Raw genomic sequence first — 17,638 nt, forward strand, 5'->3', positions numbered from 1 at the left:
GTTGCGGTCTACTAACCCACAGAATTCTCTGCACACTTACACACGCAGTTATATGTTCCTGCCATCAATATACTGAGAGGAGCAGCAACCAGTGGCATTGGCAGTCACGCATGCTCACCGACAGAGGCGTCGGCGTCAGGGGCGGCGGTGCCGGTGGCGGCTAAACATGAAAACTCAATAGCTTAGAACGAACTGCAAATTTTGAGGTGCAGCGCAAAATGCTTGAGTTTAATTACAAATGAAATCCGCGGCGGTGAATGTTGCATGCAACAGCAGTGCCGACAAAATCACGAAAGCGCAGCAACAGGGGGTGAGGTAGAGACGTGTTTGCTGGCCAGCCCGGCTAATTGGCGTGATATTTAGACTAAAACAAAATCTTTTTTTCAATTTCAGCGGCCGCTTGACATGCAGCAAGCCAACAATTAGTCGGAGGAGTTGCAAAGATGTGGTATAAAATGCATATGATGCGCTTGCCAGCATTCAGTCGAGCATCTGAAGGCACAGCTGTGAGTGCAGTATTTTAAGCTAGTGTATGTGTGTGAATGAGTGCCCAAAGGATAAGCCCAAAAGGATCATACTACTCAACCAGTTTAAGTTGCAGCGACATCAACACCACACAGACATGATTAAATACGTGTGGCATGTGGCTGCCCTCATGATTGTCTTCTGCTGGGTTCAAACGACCCATGCACGAAGCGCCAATGCCGGCAGCTATCAGCACTTGAATGGCCTTGAAAAACAGAAACAACAGCAGCAGCAGTTCCAGCACCAACAACAAAATCAACACCAACAATCCCAGCAGCAGAATGAAGAACCACAGGCCGCTACCTCTGGCGCCAGTTCCCTATCGAGTGGTTTCTGGAAGGACATGTCGCTCGTCTATCGCATCTATCAGCAATGCGTAGGCGCGCAAATGTCCGTCTGCCTCAAGGTCAAGCTGCTGACAGGACTGGAGAAGGCCTTCCGCATGCCCAAGTCACTGCAACTGTACGAGGGCATACAATTCGTCAGCAATCTTGACGACGATGGCGAAAAGGCCAGCAAACGGGCCAAGCTGCCGCCCATTAGTGAGCAGGATATCGAGGCCGTGCTGCCACGCAGCTCCGATGCCAAGGAGCAGGTGCTCAACAACATGATACTGAAGCGCTTGGGCAACTTTCTTCAAGAGCACACGCTGCAGGTAAGCAAAGGAGCTTAAAATTTGATCTGAGATAGAGGCATAATAAAAATTGCTAGCTATGACAAAGAAATACATCTGGTACAGCAATTTATTTAATAGACATGAAAACAACTAAAAAATGTGTGCAACATAAAGTTAATTCTGCAATAATTTCGACCAGAATAATTTCTGATTAGGGCCCCCACCGACCCATATTAAAATTAGTGATTGCTGTTATAAATAACAAGTTTCAACTGCAACTATCGATCTATATATTTTTTAAGAATTTTCCGAATCTCTAACTTCATTTTCATTTGTATTCATTTATTTCGAACATGTTGTTAGTTTGACGAAACACTAGACCCCCACTCCAAAAGCTCGAACATAAATGCAGCGCCAACAAACCTTAAGCTCGTGATCAAATTACAAAGTTTCAAGCATTGATTTTTGAATTAATTGAAAAATGACTGACATTAACAATCACCTTAACTCGCAGATCAAATTTCCCGAAGACAGCAATTCTGGCAACTCTGTGGAGGGCCGCAAGAAGAAGGAGAAGAAGGGCAACGGGTCCATGATCATGATACCACTGCTGCTTGGCGGCACCTTCGTGCCCATTGCCTACGGAGCCCTGGCCATGCTGGCAGGCAAGGCGCTAATTGTGTCTAAGCTGGCGTTGGTGCTGGCCTCCATCATCGGTATCAAGAAACTGCTGAGCGGTGGCGGCGGCAAGGAATCCTCACATGAAGTTGTCGTCTCCTCTGGCGGCCACTCGGGCTGGGGACGCGACTTCGACATGGCCTATAGCGGCTGGAAACCTGCGAAGGAGATGGCTGCCAGTTCCGTAAAAAGCATGTGAGGGACTTTGCTAAAATTGCATTTGTATTTGCCGAAAGTGCAGAGAGAGAAAGAGAGAGAGAGAGGGAAGGGAAAGATGAGGAGGAGATGGAGAAGGAGCGTTGGGGCATGGGAAAAACCAAAGAAGCGTTGGCCGCACGAACTGTCTGAATAATGTCTAGTTTAATTTACAATGCATCTAATCTACTTGTTAAACAACAATAATAACTACAATGAACTAAATGTGTGTGTTAGGTCTTAAGTAAGTGCTAATTAAATATAGTATTTATACTTTTTGCTATAAAAAAAAAACCGTCTTAGCACAGCCTGCCTTTGATTGAATCGAATTGACCAAAGTACGCGACCATCGGCGATTGTGGCTTGGGCGCCACGCCTCGCACGTTCCCTGAATTTATGATAACATTTTCGAAAAGCGCTTACGTGCGTGCTAAAAAGAAAAACAAAAACAAAAACAAGAAGTAACTGTTGGCTGTTCGCTTTCTACCAGAAATCCCTCAATACAGAGAACGCGACTCGTAAAGTCCACTGCAATATTCATAGATAAAATATGCCCGAGTGTACATTCGTCTTTACTCACATTTCTTCTTCTTTTATTTGTTGAGGTATGCGACATTTTCACTTTTGAGCCGCTGCTCAAAATATTAATGAGCCACTATAGCCACCGTAGCCACTGTAATGGAGTGTCGGGCAGAACATTGAACCTGACCGTTTATCGCTTCATTTAACGACCTTCCCACGCTAACTTCTAAAATCACGATTAAGTTGGCTTTAAGATGCGCCATTTTGTTTCCTCTAGGCGCCATTTACTTTCATTGACGTCACGAGACTATCATGCCCTGCGTCGGAGACTTGGGACTGCGACTGACAATGCTACTGCCAGTGCCACATCCACTTCCACAGCTCTTGGGCAACACTTTCATTAATTGAAAATTACTCAAGCGCAGCGCAGTGATGTCGGCGTGTAAACATGACAGCTTCGCTACCCGGAATTGGCATTACGGGACTGTCTATCTGTCTGTCCGCCTACCGCCTACCGCTTACCGCCTGTCACTCTATCGTCGTGGAGGCAGCAGTGGCTCGAAAATGAAAGTGAAACTTTTTAAAAGGTGTCAATTTGAAAGATGCCACCGGAAGGGTTGGGCAGCTGTTAACGGGGGCGTCCGAGGTGCGAAATGTTTACCTGCAGAGGCCGATAATAAGCAGTCGCTTGTTTTGCATGTCCATTAAGGCCATAAGTGGCTTTAATTGGCAAACAGATGGAATGTGCCAAATATTTCGAGTTAAGCTGCCACTTTACTTTTCTGATGTAAGCAATAAAACATATTATAGCGATAGTTTGAAAAAAATTTTCATTCAAATCATCATAAGAAACAGCTTATATGGTTTCCTCGTCTGCGACAAAGTCTGTTACAAAGTTACAGACCAAACTTGCAAATTACTTATCAAATTATTAGTCTGCATTTATTTATTTATTCGAAATATGCAACATAATTTTCAATTCACCTACGAACTAAGAACTTTGACATAGTTTCAGTTTTAGACTGGAAATTTGGATATAGGGACATTTTCTGTTTCTAACTACACCACAGCACATACAGACAGAGTTTCGAATCAGGAGCATGCCTACTCAAAGAAGATGACATGGCCAGGACCTCTTTTTTATTTAAGAATTGGCATTGGAGATGCCTTACTTGAAAGATACTGATTAATTGATTTATTATACGTATTCAAAATTAAAAATAAACTGCATTTAAAATTTGGCGAACATATAATTCTTTGCAAAAAAAAAATTTTAATTTCAAATATTCTAAGTATATTATATCCTAATTTCAAAATAGAAAATGCGTTTCTTGAATCTCCTTTCTCTTTACTATGTTTTAATGTTCAAATATAATTGATTCCATGGGTAAACGTTGGCTTTTTCAAATATGTATTTGAGCTTTTCCGCCCAGCATGGTAGTCTTCATCTCAACACCTTTGAATGCAATACTAAGTATTTGATTAATTAATAAAAAAACTTGTTGCACAACCAACGAAGGTTTAGGGTCGTTCTAGCCAATGTCTTTGATTTTCTTTTCTGTCTACGAATATGTGTACTTTAAAGTGAGTTTAATGTCACCTCTTTATTTATTTATTATATAATCTTTTTTATTATTAATATTATAATCTTTACAGCATTTTCTTCCTTTCCCCAACATAATTTGAATTCTGAAGTTCCACTTGAAAAAGGAAGAAAACGAAATGCAGAGGTTTTCAATTTCTACTACAATTGAGATCTATGGAAGTATATATTTTAATTACGTAAGCCTTGCATATAAAGTGCGTAACTCGAATTAAATTGTTGTACGATTCCATATTTTTTTGTTCGAGAGTTTTCACTTTCTTTGCGCACGCATGAGGGCAAAATAATTTTGTTGAAAAATAAAAACAAAGCAGCTGCCCACAAGTCGAACAATTTATGCCCTTCGATGTGTCAACCTGCAGACAATAATTTACACAAAATCCCAAACTTAGTATACATAAGCTGGCCACTTAAGTGGCTCCTCAATTTGGTGTAGGGGATTAAAAATACACGCGTTGCCTTTTCTGGCACAACTGAAGGCGAGTTATTGTCGACCTGCGGCCATAGATTATCTGTGGATCTTCACAGTCCAGCACAGCAGAGCACAGCATGCAAATCTTGGCACATGCCGCTTTCTTCTTTCAATTAGTCAGCCAGTCAGTTAGTCAGTCAGTCAGCCAATCAGGTGGTCCGGCAGTGAGTTCAGCAGTCAGTTAATGCGTAAATTACACAAAAGCGAGAAACGTGCGGTTATTTTTTCGAAAATGAAATGACTGCCGCAAATTAAAGCGACATAATGGCAATGTCTCTCGCTTCCAAATGAAACTCGTGTGCAACTAAGTATGTATCGGCGGATTTGCCCACGATTGGCATACGAAATTGCAGATGCACACACACTCAGATATATACATAGACAGATGTATGTATATACATATACATATGTATATACAAGTATATCGTGCATTTATACATTATGGCTGCAATAAATAGATACGTCTGCGCGTCTTTGACCAAAGCAAACAAATTAATAAAAAGCAAAATTAAAGTGAAATTTCTTCATACGACTGCAAACTAGTTAATTTTCTATTTTACTCCAATTTAGCTGCAAATACATACATACATACATGCGAGTACACTTTTTTTGCTGCCTTGCTTTGCTTTCGAGCTTTTTACGCTGCATCCATCTTAATAGCCGCCAACGGCGATGTGGTTGACAACGGCGGGGGCGACGCCGACAACGACGGCGGCATTGATTAGCCACAACTACGTCTCGCCGCCGCCACCAAGCCACGTGTCTGCAATTTCTAATAGACCGGCCAACTGGTTTGGTTTGCCGCTTCTCGCAATTGTTGCGGTTGTTGCTCATGCTTGTATTGTTGCTATTGTTGTTGTTGCTGCCACTGCTGCCACTGCTGCTGGCGATGATGTACGCACTGTGACAGGCAGCTTGCCACACATGCAACAAGACGAGCATCTGCTGCATAAATCTTTGCGTTTTACGAATGCTTTTCAGCTACCGAAAGTGTGTCGAACGCAAATCAATTGAGCTCCATTTCAACATAAAGCGAACATGTGTTGCTAGTATGGGCATTTAAAAGAAAGAAAATTTGCAAACACTTTCAAATAATTACACCAAAATAATCACAAATACTATTTGTTGTAGCAATATTGCTAGCATTACAAGTTAAAGTAAAATATTTAATTCTAAAATTAAGCAACTTGGCAAATTCGCAACAAAACAAAATGATCAAAACATATTCAAATTATATAGAGAAAATTAAAAAAAAAACATATGGGAGTTCAAAAAATAGTTGTTTGTTATTTTTGGCCCATCGCGGAATTGTTAATAATATATTAAAACAATCATCGGAACAGTTCTACAATATGTTAAAATTTGAGCTCAATTGGGGAAGAACTCTTCGAGGGACAAACTAACTTCAGAGACAAACGGTTACAGCATTTTTATTTTGCGATTAGTATTTATAAATTGTTTAATTAAAGTAAATTGATAAATTAAAAGTGGAATAATACATTTATAATTGTAATTTAAAAAATGTATATTTAATACTTAAAAAACCATATTACCCTTATCACAATAAATAAACAAAAGAAACCCAATGTCCATACACAAATTTTAACTCAATAATCAAAATTAAAAATTAAAAAATGAGGAAATGAATTCATTTTACTTAATAATATTCGAATTTCTTAGCTTAAATGCACAACACTGTCGAACCTCAAATCTCTGTTTGCCGGAATGCCAAAGGGTTGATTTTAAACATCTTGTGCATCTGATTGTGGGCTCAGCCGTCTCCGAAATCCTATTCTATTTCAAACCCAGACAAATTGCAAATGTATCCAATACAAACTCATTTAAGCGAAAAGCAATCACATACTAGCGAAAAGCGAATGAACCCACCAAACAAACAACCCAAGGGCAAGCAAGGTCAAGCATGGTGGAGGAAATTTTATGGTTGAGGGTGCTGCTGCTTCTGGACACCCTTGAAAACTGCATTAGCTGGCGAGTGGCACAAAGTTAATCCACAAGTGTCCAATAATGAGGTAAGAAATATGCACTTATTTTAAAATATTGAAAATTTAATAAAGATACTAAAATATTTTGAAAAGGAATAATTGTGAGTGATTTTTGTGTTGGACTAAATTTTTTCTTTGCCACATATGCATTTCATTGTAATTCTAGGAAAAGTACACATGTAATAGGTATTTACTATGCTTGATTGATTGATTTTTGATTTAAAATTGCTTGCTTACAACATTCAATTATAAGTTGGGGGTGTACGAATACTTGTCGTGACAACTGTAGGCACAGATTTACAAAAATAAACCTTTTCAATTTAGTTATCGATTATTCGTAATGAAGCTAACAGATAATCGAGTTACTACTGTATATGTTATTGATTGTTCAAAAAAATTTAATTGGATCTGAAAAGCTTAGAAGAAGCTAAAACAAAGGGGAACAAATTATCTAAATTATTAATAACTTAACCCTTAATTTTTTCAATTGATTTTATTTTAAATTTTCCGAAAAGGTTCAATATTTTCCCAAAATTTATATCAAACATTTGGTTTAAAACCAATTTTCGCTAAACAGAAGAAGAAAAAAAATTGTTGCACTTTGAAGAAACTGAGAACCCGTGCCATTTTTTTTAATGTTCATAAAGCAGCCTTAAAAAGCGCTTTAAATGCCGCCATAAAGCTTGAAGTGTTGGTGTCCCCGTCAATTTAACGCCAAAACTTGTGCGCAAAGACCAAACAATTAGCGGCCACACATGCTAGTAGCCCGGCGAACTGTGTGTGTGAGTGGAAAAAATTGTTTGCGTTGACAAAACAACAATAACAATAATAACAACGACAAAGCAGGCAAACGAGCTCAGCTGCTGCGACGACTGCGACTCTGGCCAAGTCAGCACACACACACACATGCACATACACAGATCACACATATGCCTGCACATGTGTGTGTGAGTGTGTGTTTAAGCCTGGTAACTGGCAATTGTTGCACTCAGAGCCGATTCGGCTCGTCTTCGACTTCGTTGTCGCTGTAGTTGTTGTTGTTGTCGTCATCGCCAGGTTGTTGTTTATTTAAATTCTAAGCTCGGCTACCGTTTGTGACCACCAGTGGTAAGCGCTTGGGGATTGGCCAGAGTAAAAGAGAGAGCTAGAGGGTGAAAGGGGGTAGCGAGGGCAGGGGGTCGCATCGTAGCCAGCTAGCTTTCGCAGCCGCGTCGCTCGATATGCTGTTGTCGCCGTCGTTTGTTGGCCGCTTGTGGACGGGAATAAAACTCGATCCGCGTGCGTCTTCTAGTCACAGTTTACCGGTTGCCTTCTGACCGACAGATCGAACAATCCAATCGAGCGCAGTGCACTTAATCAAGTGCGGAAAAAGCAGAAAATCAAAAATTTTAAAAGAAACAACTCAACAATAAACAACAAATACGCACTTGTCCTAAAGTGCAAGCAACAGCAACAATAAGAAGCCAAAAAATAAACTAAAGTTGAATTAAAGCCAAAAAGGATAACGCCAATATCTCACTGTGTGTGTGTTTTGTGTGTTTTTGCGAACAGTCCGAAAAAAAGGAAAATGTTGAAATTTGTGTGCCTATTCGCGTTGGTGGCCTCAACGGCCGCTGCAGCCTCCGAGGCGGACAGTCTGCTGACGAGCGCCTTGAAAATGGTCAAAGATTGTGGCGAACGCTCGATGGTCTTGTGCATGAAGGTATGTAAGACGAACATGTGCGAGACAGGGAGGCTGGATCTCAAAGTATTAACCCCACACCCAACCCATCTACATATACATCTATCATCAACAGGAACGTGCATTGCATTATTTTGATACCGAAAATGGTGATGTACGTCTCACCGAGGGCATTTCATTAGTGAAGACCGACGAGATACCTGTTGGTCGTGCCCTCAACGATGTCACGTTGCCGGAGGAGGCAGAGGCTCGCGAGTCTGAGGTCGATTCGTTGCTGGTGGAGCGTGTGGCACGATTCTTTGGCACGCACACACTGCAATTCAAGGTGCCAAAGGACTCCATACAGGACATGCAGCGAGCACTCGAGGAATGTAAGTAACAGTGTCAATGAGTTGGAAGATCGGCCAAGCAACCACTATACTCGTACATATAATGAGCAACGGCACATTGCACATACTGCATAAATTATGGCACAGGTTCAATTACAATCAGCACTCAAGCGCTCGCAGCAACTGTTGTTGTGCTGCTCTTCTTCTTATTCTTCATCTCGATGTTGTTGCTTTGCTGGCTGTTCTGGTTTGTATGCTTCTTGCCAATTTGGGTTAGTAATGCAATTACCAATGCCAAAGACGATGGAACGCTGACTAGGGGCCAGCAGTCACAGATGCGTCTAGTCTGCTGCTGCTCTGCAAATCTGTGTGTGTGTGGCAAAATCCTGTTTTCACTGTTAAGTTCCCAGGTATTTTGAGGTCGTCAAGCAACTGTGCATGTGTTGTCATGCCCACAGACATGATACTCAGCAAGGATGTTAATGCGCAGACGGCAGCAGACACCGATTGCCCATTACATTTGGCAAAAGTTTGGCTCAAAATTTGCATGGCTTTGACTCTTGATTTGGCGCGCAAACAAGCTAATAACACAAGCAGACATACTACATGCATTAAGCCACTTAGCAAACTTGTTGCAAATCAGTTGAAACGCCAGTTAGTTAGCTCTGTTATTAATTTCTTTTTGAGCCGTAGCCTTACTTTCTTTTTTCGCGTTATCGCTGCAATTTCCGTCGTCGTCGTTGTTGGTATCGCCGGCAAATTTCAAATCGCTCGCGTAGAAAGCTGTCCGCCACTTTGCCAATCCGTCGATCCGTCAATCCTGTCCACCACACATTAATTAAGTGCAGCGTTTTGTGCTCCAGTTGCTTCAATGTTGCTAATGAGCAGCCATTTAAACGCATGTGCCAATTGGCCATCGGTACAAAAATGCAATCAAGCGAAAGTAAATAATGTAAATATTCTCTCTCCTCCCTTCTCCATACGCGACCTTCCCAATACTCTCCTTGCAGCGCGCGGCAAGAAGAAGGAGAAGAAGAAGTATTTGATGCCACTGCTGTTGCTCTTCAAGCTTAAAATGGCCGCCCTGTTGCCCTTGGCCATTGGTTTCCTGGCTCTGATCTCGTTCAAGGCTCTGGTAATTGGCAAGATTGCGCTACTTCTCTCCGGCATCATTGGCCTGAAGAAGCTGCTGGAGTCGAAGAAGGAGAACTACGAGGTCGTCGCGCATCCACACTACGAGCACGAGCACAGCTATGGACGTGCGCTGCATGGCGACGCCCAGAAATTGGCCTACGCGGCGTATAAGCAGTAAATTTCATCCAAAAAACAAAGAAAGAGCAAAAAAAAGAGTGCAATAAACACAACATGAAACAAAGGACCGAGCGATTGAAAAAGAGGAGGAGGAGATAAATGGAAGAGCCAGCGAGTGGAGCAGGAAGAGCACCACACACATTTTTCAACTGCTCATCTAATTTATTTTATTTATTTAATTTATTCTTAGCATAATTCATTCAGCAAGAGAGAGAAAATTATTTACACATAAGCCGCCATCAATTGTTAATAATTTAAACACACACACACAAGCTCATGTTAAAGCATAGCATTTAAGAAGATGAAACAAATAATAAGAAGAAGAATATAGATCAGGGCAGCGCTACAGTTTTTGGCAAGCACAACACACATGACTGCGCTCAAAGCTTTACTATTTAACTACATTTATTACTTAACTACTACTGTAATTTACTCTAATTTTAACTTAACTAAAACTAAACTAAAACTTTGCATAAACTGCCGCTAGTAGCCTGACAAAAACTGCTGCCAGTAACACGCCCACAGCACACCACCCTTTCCTTCCTTAAACTGAAACTTAAAACGTCTCAAGAAACAGAAACACGAAACAAACATGCATGAAAAAAGAAAGAAAACTCTCAATAAAGCCGCATTTATGTATTTTGAACATAATTTGTACTACATTGCGCATACGCAACGTGAGCCGCATGCTTAAGTGAAATGCTTTCACTCTTTTGCCATTTTAGAGTGTTTTCACACTAATAAGAAATTACCAACTAAGGCCGAAACGAGGTCAGTGATATCAATTGCATGTGCGACACACAAAATCACAGCCGCTGCACAAATTTCACTTGAAAACCAACAACGGCAACGGCAACAACAACAGCAACACAAACAGCAGCACAAACAGCAACTACGACTTCAACTTGTTGGCCACATGCAGACATTATTTATTTGTTGCTTTGCATTGCTTTGCTGCGCGGTACAGAGCCGGCACTGAGGCGTAGCTTATTCGCTCATTCTTAGAATTGGTCGCCTATAGCTTCCTGGGTCGCTTGCACTGGGTTGTTGGTTGGCGGGGCTAGCACGTCTTCTTCATTGGTATCCGATGTCGCTCCAAAATCCGAATGAAAGTCTCTGTTGTCGACCTGCTTTTGGCTTGCAAGTCATTGGTGGGTGTGTGTATTTCTGTATTTGTGTGTGTGTATGCAATGTCAATGACATACACACACACACACATCGAGGTGCAATTTATTGCAGCCGGCAAGTAGCATTTGGCATGTGTGGCATATAAATGGCCAATGGAGCCAAAGGTTGCGCATGTCTCCCATATGTCTAAATATTTATAAACAATTTCTGCACATTGCACGCAAATGCAGCTGTTGATGTCTCTGCTGCGTAGCCAATGAATTTCAAATATTGCCGGTGAAAGTGTTTATTAATACGTTACAATTTCTTTTCTTTTTCCATAAAGCCGTGCCCAATGCATTAAATAAACCACACCAAGCAAACAGCCGATAAGCAGACAGCGTGCCACACATGAGTTCATATAGCAAAGCATACTTCATACATAGTACTCTATGCAAGCGTCTTTAGGTATAATGGCCATGATTTAGCATGCTTGCGTTCTGCCTGACTGTTTATCAAATAAACTTTTCTGTTTGCAATTGTCAAAGTTTGCAGCAAAAACAACCAAAAACACTTTGAGACAAGACAAAGTTTTCCCACAAAGGTTAAGCCGTAAATTAAATTTGTGTTTGTGTGTGTGAGCATAAGCCTGCCCTCAAAATGCTGATGCTGCTCCGTTTACTTGCCTAAGGTGAGGGGTGGAGACGGCTTAAAAGTTCACGCAGTTCACTAGGGTGTTAAGTTTCATTTGGAATACAAGTAAAGGAAAAGTTTTTACTTAACGGGTACTAAAGGGGCGCACTGACTGACTACTTATGATTTTTTAAAAGTAACTGCCAAGCTCTGCTTATGCTATGCACAAAAGCCGGAACTCTGGCAACGCCAAACTTGCCTTTTAGTTTTAACAGCGCCCGCCTAAAAGCAGGCAACGCTTTTACACTTCACGCCTAGGCCTAGGCCGTTGTTGTTGGATCGTTGGGAACGGGTGCGGGCCGAAGGGGTTTTATAAGCTCGTTAGTTTGTTTACATTTTGGGTTTTTAATGTGGCCGGCAAATGTGCAGCCAATTTGAAGTTAGTTGAGCTAACAGGGTCCGTCTAATAGACGTATTTAGGCCGCAATGCCGCAAAATGTCGTTTGTTTAATGGGCCAAAATTAGCATTTATAATGCAGGGCAACGTGCCACAATAACAACCAACACATCAAGCATACGACATTTCATAATTTTGTGGCAACAGTAGTGGAAAGGTTACATAACCGTCTTGATGTGCGAAAATTTGGCCAAAATGGTTGGTCGTTCGGTCAGTCAGTTGTGTGCACTGACCATGACCATGGCGCGCGCTCCTCTAGCAACAACAATAATAATAATAATAACAACAACAGCAGCAGCAGAGACCTGTAGCCGATGTATAACAATTTCCGTTATTGGCCCACCACCTTGCCACCACCGCGTTACATGTGCAAAAAGTTTGAACTGAATTTGAGGCACATTTGGTTAAGCCCACGATGTTATTGTATAATATCGCCACCAACTGCTGCTGCTGCTGCCGCTGCTTCGGCTACTGCTGTTGGTGGTCAGCTATAAATTGTTGAGACCTGACCTGCGACTCGCCTAGTTGGCAACTTCAAGTCGAAGGCAAAGCAGAGCCCTTCCACAATGTTATCATTGGACGGTCTTATATTCTCCATTAGTTTGCTCCACTTCAGCGCTATAGCCAGCAGCGATTTATTGCGTGTCAGTCCAGATGAACTACAGAATTTTAAGCAGTGCGTGCGGGATGCGAAACGTCCACGCTTAAGTGAATGTCTGGGTCGTTCGGCTCTAAACTTTATTCAACGCTTCGATGAGCGTGAGAACGTGAGTTTTGTGGAGGACTTTGTGGCTGTGAAAAGCGAGAATGCAGCGGCACGTTCTCTGGTAAATGTGCTGGACACAGACCCTGTGGATTTCAGGGGCATATTGGAGAATGCGGGCGCAGTGATGGGTCAGCGCAGTCTCGAGTGGCATATGGATGGCATATACCCGGGACTTATGTTTAAGATTGGACCCACAGCGGATGCAAATAGTGTGGCGGAGTTCGTTTTAGACAATGGAGTGCAGGATGAACGACAATTTGGCTACGAGGAGCCAACAACGGGTGAGCGATAATTCAAAGAGTGTTTACAAATGAAAATAGATGCATTTAAAAAGTGAATTGAATAGCGGAGTTTGGAGGGGTTTACAGACTCACACAATGTAAACAATGAATCAGATAATATAAATAGTAACACAACTAATAATAATAGCAATAATATAAACTTAGGGAAAACCCAAGCTATAAATAAAGGGCAACAACGCCAGGAGCGACGAGGAAGCAGAATTGCTAAGCATTTGAAAAGTGCTGAGACGATCTGGATATGAGAAAGCTATGTGCAAAAAAAAAATGGAGGAATGAAGACTGCAGTGGTTATGTGTGTATTTTGAGAAGATCGACTTGTCTCACTATAAACAGCGTATCCAAGCTATTGAACATGGGTGGGAGATGTGAATTTTATTTAAACCGCAATTACTAGTTTTTAATTGTATGTCTCTATTCAGGAACAAACTAACATGATGGGGTTCCCCCTATAACTATGCCAGGCCCTACCAATACATTTTATTTTCTGTGTCTTAGAATAAATTTTAAAATAATCATATTTTTATCAATATAATTTAAATAATTTCCCTAATATGTTGTAGGACGTCTGCTGGCCAAGCAATACCTGCTTCCTTTCTTGCTCGGACTCAAGTTCAATTTGGTTGCTCTAGTACCGCTCCTCTTCGCTGGAATTTGTCTGCTGCTCAAGAAATCGCTTTTCTTAGTCAAATTGGCGATTTACGTAAGCAGTTTTCTTGGTCTAGGTGGCGTTGTGAGCAGCTTGGGTAGTTTTGGCGGTGGCTTTGGAGGGCTAGGCGGACTTGGCGGACTTGGGGGTTTTGGTGGAATCGGAGGAGGACTGGGAGTCGGCATTCCCGGTCATCGACCAATAGGTCATTTCCCTGGCAAAACATCTGTTTATGGGCACTACGATGAGCTGCATTATCAGCACGATGTGAATGACGCTCCGCAGCCTTATAAACGAAACGATCGAAAGATGCGTTTCGAGCAACCCCGCGAAGCCTCAGGGGCAGAGCTAAAGCGACATACTGAAGACCGCTTTTACGACTTCGAGAACCAGCGACATCAACCTAACAAAATGGCTAGCAGCATGGAGGACAAGACCGTCATCTCAAATGCTTTTGTGCATGGATTTCAAAACAGCCCTGCCACCATGAATGGCTGGCAGGCGGTGGATGTAAGGGCACTCTAGGCACAAATTTAAGTGAACACCCAAGTCTCTTTAGTTCAATTAATTAATTTATATTTAAGTAAAATATTTGTACAAACATTTGACGTATGCTTTTTATATCAGAAGTCAAAATGAAAGTGGTCTATTTGAAGCTATATTTAGATATGTGGGCATGACATTTTCATGGTTCAGTGAGCATCTGCCGCCAAGTTCCAAGCCAGAGCACCCGCTGTGCCGGCATTGCTGCTGTCATTTAAATGCGCAAAAGACTTTCCGAAACTTTTCTTATTAGATTCCTATCACAGAGAGCGCACCTTTGGTGGGTCGCGCTTTGACAAGCATGTTAATTACGGCTGCCAAAAAATCTGACAATTCTTGACGTCATGGCCGATGCTACAGGTGAAATAGAAAATGCTTCCAGGGCCTATACGTATATATATTGGCCCACTGACGAGTTGGTGACTTATTTGAAGTTTGAAAAGCATCGCGGACGCTTTGAGTGACTCTTGCCCGGGTCGAAATTCACATTCAAAATGTGGCGCGTGTCGGTTCTTTATGTCAACCTTTTCATCAGCTGTGTTGTTGCCATAACACTGCCCCATGCGCAGCCGGAAGCTAAAGTGCTAAACGAGACCTTCGGTTGGAATGCGCATAGCATGGGCCGCATTCTGGTACGGTGCTTGGGCGGTGCACTTCCTGGAGAGGTGTGGCACTGCTTGGGCGCAGAGGCCGAGCGAATACTGGATGCGGCAGCAAACGATAATAGCACATGGCATGTGAGCGAATTTCTAAGTGTCGAGCCACAACCCGTGGCTGAAATTGGCGCCCAACGAGGGGCTCGCGCGGACCGGAATGACAGTGTGGGCGAGAAGCTGATACATCTGGTGCAAAGACGAGCTTTACGTATGCATGTGCCTCGAGAAACAATATCCAATGCCATTGATGACTTTGGAAGCGACCTGGGCTTGGATCAAGGTACGGTTGGTACGGTATATACAAGACTGATAGACGATAAAATCGATAGAATTATAGCGGGCTTTAGTAGTTTTGATGAGCAGACTGATACATATACAGATAAAGATAAGAAGAAAAAGAAGAAGAAAGATAAAGATAAGAAGAAGAAAAAGAAAGACAAGAATAAAAATAAAAATAAACACTGCTCCAATAAAACAGGTCGCAAGAAGAAGGACAAAGATAAGCACATGGCAATGATGGGCGGCATGATAATGCTTGCGACCCTTGCGCAAATGTTCCTCGGGAAAGTAATACTGATCGCTGGTTCCGCCTTCGTCATGGCCAAGATAGCACTGCTCATCTCGCTGCTGGTGAGTCATAAGCCCGAATAGATAACTCGCCCAAATCAAAGCTGCTACGCTTCCGTTGCAGGGCAGTCTAAAAAAGGGATCAAGTGGACAAACTGGTAGCACGGATCATGTCATCGTAACCAGCGCTGGTAGTAGCCACGGAGGTGGTGGCCACAGTCATGAAAGCGGCTGGCACCGCAGTATGCCCACCAACGATTACTCCTCCGCACACATGGAGCTCATCGAGGAGCCCGCCGAGACGGCAATTGAAATGCCAACTGCACATGGACACGCCTACTATGCCTATCAGCCCAGCACCAGTGCCGAGCTTTTCCAACGGCGCCAGACAACAATCGCGCATTCAAAGAACAAGGGAGCGGCAACAAGTGCTTTTCTCTAGTTTACATATTTTTATGTATTTGTGTGTATTTTTGTGTGCAGCTGTAAATATAGCGGTAGCTCATAATTCCTATTGTAACTAACATACATATAACACTTAACCTATCATGTGGGGCAATGGGAGGAAAGGTCACAAGCATGCAGCCAAGCAGCAACCAACTAACTAAAAAGTCAGAACCAAACAAAGGTATACAATACAATGGGATCATCAAATTCAACTAATCTCGATAACTATTCAAAAGTAGCTCTTTGGTCATTAGAAGACGACGGAGTTTGGCGTCCGCTTATCGCGACGCCTTGCTTGGAGTTGGCTGGGGCATCCAGGCGTGGTAGGCCTTATCCTGCATCATCATTTCGTCGTCCATGCTACGATGATAGGAGCCGCTATCATGGCCGCCGCTGTCATACTCGCCCTGATGGCTGCTCGAGTAGGTGTGGCTCTGTTGCACTTGCGGATGTTTGACAATCTCATAGGTCGTCTTCTCGCCGCCCTCGGAGCTCACCAGCTTCTTAAGTCCGATAATAGCGCTAATGATCAACGCAATTTTGCCAACAATTAACGCCTTGCCAGCCACTATTGCAATAGAATGGTAGGCCATTTTCAGAATGGCTGTCTTAAGTAGGACGGCAGCAATAAAGGGTCCCAAGTACTTCTTATCGTCCTTCTTCTTGCGTCCCTCGCTGTCCAGCGTCTCCGGGGAAAAATAGGACAGCAACGATTGCAGCCAATTCTGACTATTGCGCTCCCCATAGAGCAGCAGACGCGGCAAATTGACTTGCAACTGATGACTCTGCATGAAACTCAGGAAGCGATCCATCAGTAATGCATCCAGACTCTTGGCCGACATATGCTCGAGATCGCGATTGTTGAGGCTATTCTGATCGGCGCTAGCCCGACCTGTGCGCGTCTCTTCACTGCCCGCCTTTCGCACCAAATTAAGGCCATCCACTATGCTAATGTGCTGGACCTTAAGCGCCCGACCCAGCAGGCGAGCTCCCTGCAGCTTACAGCACCAGAATAAATCCTCGCTGTCAGCGCATTGCGCAAACACGTGGCGTACGGTGTGTAAGAGGCCGTTGTCCCTCTCGGCATTGTTCGCTTCTAACGCCCAACTAGGTCGCTGGATAAAGAGCGCAGCGAACAGCAGAGCTATGAACACACCAAAGCGCGTATCCATGCTATAATTTTATCCTTTTTCTGGCAGCCTCTCTGTGTATCTCTCCAGCGTTCCTAACTCAGTTGATCTCGTTTCAAAGCCACTCAGCCGACTGATCTTGTGCGCCCGTTTGGCCGTCAAATTTATACACTTTACCTTGCCACAATTAGCCAAGCAGTCGAGTTGGACCCACTTTTCATGCTATCGCAATCGCTGTCGCTTCTGCTGCAGTTGCAGTTGCTGCTCTTGTTGTTGTGGTCGCTCCAATCCGCTTTATCGCAGGCCAATTTTGCTTTTGACTGCAGTTGGTGGCTATTCAGAGCGTAATATGCATGATAAGTGCAGCTTTAGCTGCCTGCAGGCAACCGCCACCGCCGGCTGCTGCGCTTGCAAAGCTTCGCTGCAGATTTAGTGCAGTTGCTGGCAAA

At 42.9% G+C, this 17,638-nt stretch overlaps 4 protein-coding genes across 4 annotated transcripts; 3 read left to right on the forward strand and 1 right to left on the reverse strand.

Annotated features, from left to right (window-relative positions):
- Positions 1-527: 527 nt before the first annotated feature.
- LOC115621652 lies at positions 528-2,158 on the forward strand. Its single transcript, XM_030515354.1, has 3 exons — positions 528-703; positions 761-1,180; positions 1,656-2,158. Exons 1-3 carry the CDS (start codon positions 533-535, stop codon positions 2,016-2,018), a joined length of 954 nt encoding a protein of 317 aa, XP_030371214.1. The 5' UTR covers positions 528-532; the 3' UTR covers positions 2,019-2,158.
- Positions 2,159-8,181: 6,023 nt separating this feature from the next.
- Positions 8,182-9,936, forward strand: LOC115621648. The gene is made up of 3 exons (XM_030515349.1): positions 8,182-8,316; positions 8,411-8,666; positions 9,635-9,936. Exons 1-3 carry the CDS (start codon positions 8,182-8,184, stop codon positions 9,934-9,936), a joined length of 693 nt encoding a protein of 230 aa, XP_030371209.1.
- Positions 9,937-12,698: 2,762 nt separating this feature from the next.
- On the forward strand, positions 12,699-16,054 carry LOC115621973. The gene is made up of 5 exons (XM_030515823.1): positions 12,699-13,179; positions 13,761-14,356; positions 15,055-15,325; positions 15,524-15,675; positions 15,737-16,054. The coding sequence occupies exons 1-5, from the start codon at positions 12,699-12,701 to the stop codon at positions 16,052-16,054; spliced, it is 1,818 nt and encodes a 605-aa protein (XP_030371683.1).
- Positions 16,055-16,337: 283 nt separating this feature from the next.
- On the reverse strand, positions 16,338-17,231 carry LOC115621974. The gene has a single exon (XM_030515824.1). It carries the CDS (start codon positions 17,229-17,231, stop codon positions 16,338-16,340), a length of 894 nt encoding a protein of 297 aa, XP_030371684.1.
- Between the last annotated feature and the right edge of the window lie 407 nt (positions 17,232-17,638).

The sequence above is a fragment of the Scaptodrosophila lebanonensis genome, unplaced genomic scaffold (genome assembly GCF_003285725.1).
Source record: "Scaptodrosophila lebanonensis strain 11010-0011.00,11010-0021.00 unplaced genomic scaffold, SlebRS2 tig00000024-arrow-pilon, whole genome shotgun sequence".
NCBI classification, from domain to species: Eukaryota; Metazoa; Arthropoda; class Insecta; order Diptera; family Drosophilidae; genus Scaptodrosophila; species Scaptodrosophila lebanonensis.

Excerpts from the sequence above, each read along its gene's own strand:
- LOC115621652 (XM_030515354.1), top strand. The coding sequence starts at position 533 with ATGTGTGTGAATGAGTGCCCAAAGGATAAGCCCAAAAGGATCATACTA. Across the intron at positions 704-760 it reads CCCATGCACGAAGCGCCAAT|TTCCAGCACCAACAACAAAA; the intron begins GCCGGCAGCTAT and ends CAGCAGCAGCAG. Across the intron at positions 1,181-1,655 it reads TTCAAGAGCACACGCTGCAG|ATCAAATTTCCCGAAGACAG; the intron begins GTAAGCAAAGGA and ends CTTAACTCGCAG.
- LOC115621648 (XM_030515349.1), top strand. The coding sequence starts at position 8,182 with ATGTTGAAATTTGTGTGCCTATTCGCGTTGGTGGCCTCAACGGCCGCT. Across the intron at positions 8,317-8,410 it reads CGATGGTCTTGTGCATGAAG|GAACGTGCATTGCATTATTT; the intron begins GTATGTAAGACG and ends TATCATCAACAG. Across the intron at positions 8,667-9,634 it reads GCAGCGAGCACTCGAGGAAT|CGCGCGGCAAGAAGAAGGAG; the intron begins GTAAGTAACAGT and ends CTCTCCTTGCAG.
- LOC115621973 (XM_030515823.1), top strand. The coding sequence starts at position 12,699 with ATGTTATCATTGGACGGTCTTATATTCTCCATTAGTTTGCTCCACTTC. Across the intron at positions 14,357-15,054 it reads ATGGCTGGCAGGCGGTGGAT|GTGTGGCACTGCTTGGGCGC; the intron begins GTAAGGGCACTC and ends CTTCCTGGAGAG. Across the intron at positions 15,676-15,736 it reads CACTGCTCATCTCGCTGCTG|GGCAGTCTAAAAAAGGGATC; the intron begins GTGAGTCATAAG and ends CTTCCGTTGCAG.
- LOC115621974 (XM_030515824.1), bottom strand. The coding sequence starts at position 17,231 with ATGGATACGCGCTTTGGTGTGTTCATAGCTCTGCTGTTCGCTGCGCTC.